A 4,990-nucleotide genomic window follows, 5' to 3' on the forward strand; every position below is an offset into this window, starting at 1 on the left:
AAGGTATAAAAGAGTTTTGAATGATTTTTTTTCTTCCAAAATTGCTCTTTAAATAATTTTTTAGCTTTTTTTTTACCATAATTGTCCTATAAACGATTAACTTCACAATATTTTAAATAATGATATCTTCTCACAATTTATACAATATTTTTTCTTTTTTATATGAGTTTATTCACCAAATTTATTAAACAAACAATTTAAATTAAAATCAAAATTAATAAAAAAATCGTTTATATTTTTGACGCGCGTGTTCATTAAAAAAAAAGGATAACGAATACGAGAGTGTCCGTTTAGACGCTAGTACGTACAAAAAACATAATTATTTTTATATAAAAATGAAAAATTATGAAAATTTTGATAAATTTATTATTTATTAATTAATATAAAAAAGATAAATTTAAAAAATTAAAAAAAAATTAATAATAAATTTGTAAAAATATATTAAAACTAATAATATTATTGATTCATGAATATTATAGAATAACTTATAATTGTCTTAAATAGTCTTTTGATCTCGATAATGTGTCATATTTTTTATTTCTGTCTTTATATATTTTTGAAATAATCTATAAATATTAAAATTCTTTTGTTTTTATTCCTTAAAATTAAAATTTGCAGGAAAATAATTTTCACATAATCTAATTATAGAAATTAAAATAAAAATTTAAAAACTTTATAAAAAAATATATGACAAAAAATAAAAACACGTCAATTTATATTTATATGATGAAATAATTTAATATAATTTTTTTATCAAAACAATTTATAATAAAAAACTCACTGGCATTGAAAAAATTTGTAGCAATTTTTAACACCGGACTTTCTAGAAAGCCTCCTTTCCTTAATCTTTGCTAATAATGTATATATAATATCTCATTACCTTAATATTCACAAAGCCGCATTCTCTTACCAAAACAATAACATTTCATTTTCATCTTCTTTCTTTTCATCAAACACCATCTCCATCTCAAATCTGAAAAACGATTACAATATGTCTGAAATTGAAATTCCTCCATATTTTCTATGTCCAATTTCATTTCAAATCATGAAAGATCCTGTAACAACAGTGACAGGCATAACATACGACAGAGAAAGCATCGAAAAATGGTTGCTCAAGGCCAAAATTTGTGTCTGTCCTGTAACAAACCAATCACTACCAAGAAGCAAAGAGTTTTTGACTCCAAATCACACACTTCAAAGGCTTATCAAAGCATGGATTTCATCAAATGAAGCCAAAGGTGATGATCATGATGATCATGTTCCATATCCAGAATATTCTCTCAGTAGAATCCATCTTCAGAAGCTTGTTAAGAATCTCGAGGTTCCGAATTGCTTTCGAACTGCAATGGAGAAGATTCATGATCTTGCTAAACAAAGTGAGAGAAATAGAACGTGCATGGTTGAAGTAGGTGTAACCAAGGCTATGGTTATGGTGATTAAAAAGAGTTTCAAACAAGGTAACACTATTTGCTTAGAAGAAGGTTTGAAAATTATTCGTCTTTTATGGCATGAAGCAGTGATCAAGAACATGATGAAGCCTTTAGTTGGAGAAAACATGGACTTCATCAACTCTTTGACTTGGATTTTGAAAATTTACATTGATAACAACGATGTGAAAATGGTGAATGAAGTTATGCTATTATTAAAGTTGACAATTGAGATCGTAGATTCATCTCTTATAGGAAATTTAAACATTGAATTCTTTAGAGAAATTGTGAGAGTACTTCAAAAGCGAGGATTATTCTCTGAACAAACGATTAAATCAGCGTTACACGTTCTTACTGGCACATCCTCGTTAGGTAGAAACCGAACAAGGATCGTGGAAGCTAATGGAGTATTTGAACTTATTGAATTTGAGCTCGAAAACCCTAAGAAGAGTGTGACCGAGCTTATATTCAACCTTTTAGCGCATCTATGTTCGTGCGCGGAAGGAAGAGAACAATTTTTGAGGCATGCAGCGGGTATAGCGATGGTTACTAAAAGGATTTTGAGGGTTTCGGCCGTAACCGATGACCTAGCGATTCAAGTAATTTCAGTGATTGCGAAGTATTCATCATCTAAAGAGACTGTTTTAGAGATGTTGAGGGTTGGAGCGGTTTCAAAGCTTTGCATGGTAATGCAGGCAGATTGTGCTTCTTATTTGAAAGAAAAAGCAAGAGACATACTTAGGTTACACTCCACTACATGGAATAATTCTCCTTGCATACAAGTGTATTTTGTAACTAGGAACCAAAGGTGATCAAATATATATATATATATACCTTACAAAATAGAGTATCTAGCATTTAATTTGTACACTATCAATTGTTACACTCTAAGAATATTTGATTTAAAAAAATCATAAATTAAATGTTTGACTTGAAGAGGTTCTCATAAAAAAAACTGTTGCATGCATAACTTGATATTTGGGTTATATAGTCTTCAACTTTTTTGAGTGGTATAAATTATCATTATAAAAGATCACTTAAGATTTGTATAAATTATCTAATGATAAAGGATGTGAATATGTTTGGAACATGAATGAAATATGGGTGCTTGGCTACATGCATGACGCCTTTCTTCTCAAGAGTTTACCGCATATTAATCTTGTACATATGTCATATGGTTCACATAAGAAGTTTTTCATTTCCAAAACACAAGAACTTTCTTGAACCTCTCATATACCTCAATATCCATTTTAAAATATTTTAATGTTTATTTCTCAGGTTAGATAGAAATATACTCACAAATTCAAAATTTTAAAATATTTTAATGTTTATTTCTTGGGATAGATAGAAATATACTCACAAACTCAAAATCATATATAATGTCAAGTTTTGAATTCAAATATAAGAGATGATTGGATTGTGATTTAATTTTTCTCAAAAGCGTAAAGATTAAACATATTTTTAAGTTGAGTTTAAAAAACTTGCACTTTGCTCAAATTAAAATAAATAAATAGAACTTCATCACGATTAAATTTTTTAACCGTGGTGAAATGATTTACTCTTATTCAAGAAAGAGAGCTTGCCTTGTCATGTCTCTTCAGTTTACCTTACGAAAATCACATTCAGGGCTTACGAAAATCACTTTGAGCCTTAAAAAGTTTATCATTTCCATTAACGAAGAGAGCCACAAACAAATATCATCTCTAACTCGTTCACCGTTGAATCAATATCCATTTCTTCACCATCACATCTTACGTGGTCGAGTTCTATCAAAATCTCTTCATCTCGTACGAAGCAACGAAATACGAAGAAAAATCTCAAAGGAGGAATACAAATGATACTTGCATGAAGGAAATATGAACCTCATACATATGTAGCCCTTTGACTTCTTCATCAAGTTTCCGATATGTAAAATATCTCTTACATGCATGTAACAAAAATGTTGTTGAGATATGTTTGGTTTATGTTATTGTTGTTAATGATGTTTAGAGCTTAAACCCTAAAGGTTTATTTGTTGATGTTGTTTAAAATGTTAATTAAGGTTTTATCTTAGTTATTTTATTAAGATAAGTGATATGTTTATTATTGTTGTTGTTACTAAGATATTGAAGGTTTTGTGTTATTGAGATATTGAAGTTTTATTGTTGTTGAGATAATGATGGTTTAATGTTGTTGTTGTTATTGAGATATTAAAGGTTTTGTGTTATTGAGATATTGATTTATTTTTGTTATTGACATAATGATTATTTAGTGTTGTTGTTTTTGTTATTGAGATATTGACGGTTTTGTATTATTGAGATATTAAAGTTTTGTTGTGATTGAGATAATGAAAGTTTAGTGTTGTTGTTGTTATTGAGATATGGAAAGTTTTTTGTTATTGAGATATTGAAGTTTTGGTTTTATTGAGATATATGGAAGGTTCTGTGTTATTGAGATATTGAAATTTTATTATTATTGAGTAGAGGCTGTGTATGAACTGTCTTGAGTTCCTTCAGTTGTGTTTAGTAGGTTGTAGAGAAATTGATATGTTGTGGACTATTGTGATCAATGAGGATTTTGAATGTTTGGAATTGTTGTGGAATTGAGATATTTGTATTATGGAAAGCTAAATGTTTGAATGGTTGGTTTGAAATGTGGATTGTATGAAACATGTATGCTAGAATATGAATGGCTTGCTTGGTTGAATTGTATTGGACAAATGTGCTTAGTGACATAATTTTGTGGAATGGTTCTTTGGTAGGTTTTGCATTTGGCATGGACACTTAAGGGTCAAGATGACTTAAAGACTTCAGGTAAAATGGTTGACTTTAGTCAACTAGTTAACTAAAAAGTCAACAGTTGACCAAACTCAACTATAGGTTAGAAACTAGGGTTTTTTTATTGTTCGATGTAAATGTAAGGACTTATGTAAATGACTTATAATGTAAACGAGGTTTTGAATGAATATGACATGGTTTAAATGAAACAATGATTTATGTGACTTGTTCAAATAATAAGCAATATAAATAAACCTTGATTTAATGGACTAAAATGCATAGATGAACCAACAATGATGACTCATAATGCCTTAAGAATCTCAATGGATCAAAGACAAACCAAGGACCAAAATACCAATGTACTGATGCAAGCATGAATCCAAAAATCAGTGACCAAGGACTGATGATCTTGACAACACCATATGGATGAAAGCAATGACCATGAATCAAAGACTTAAGATCTTGGAAACACCGTATGGAAGGATGCTTGAACAAAACCTTTGACCATATGAAATCCCAAACAAGTTGAATGACATGATGTATGACAAGATGATCAAGAGCCTCTTCCCAATGAGCTAGGGTTTCAATGAATCCCATGATCAAAATCAACTCAAAATAGAACCCAAGTACCAAGCATCCCTAATTAGGGTTTCATGATGCACACCCCCTAATTAAGGTCTTCAAACTAAGCATAGAGCTTCCACGTTCAATCTCCCAACACATGGACCCACAACTACAATTTAGTGACCAAATAAATGCTCAAGAGGTCAAACATAAGATCCCAGAGGAATAAAGCCCCAAATTAGG

The 4,990-nt window shown here is 29.8% G+C and overlaps 1 protein-coding gene across 1 annotated transcript; it reads left to right on the forward strand.

The window, feature by feature from the left end:
• Positions 1 to 901: 901 nt before the first annotated feature.
• LOC127107570 (E3 ubiquitin-protein ligase PUB23) lies at positions 902 to 2,239 on the forward strand. Its single transcript, XM_051044863.1, has one exon. It carries the CDS (start codon positions 992 to 994, stop codon positions 2,237 to 2,239), a length of 1,248 nt encoding a protein of 415 aa, XP_050900820.1. The 5' UTR covers positions 902 to 991.
• Positions 2,240 to 4,990: the final 2,751 nt, after the last annotated feature.

This window comes from Lathyrus oleraceus, chromosome 7 (genome assembly GCF_024323335.1).
Source record: "Lathyrus oleraceus cultivar Zhongwan6 chromosome 7, CAAS_Psat_ZW6_1.0, whole genome shotgun sequence".
Taxonomy (NCBI): domain Eukaryota; kingdom Viridiplantae; phylum Streptophyta; class Magnoliopsida; order Fabales; family Fabaceae; genus Lathyrus; species Lathyrus oleraceus.

Excerpts from the sequence above, each read along its gene's own strand:
- LOC127107570 (XM_051044863.1), top strand. The coding sequence starts at position 992 with ATGTCTGAAATTGAAATTCCTCCATATTTTCTATGTCCAATTTCATTT.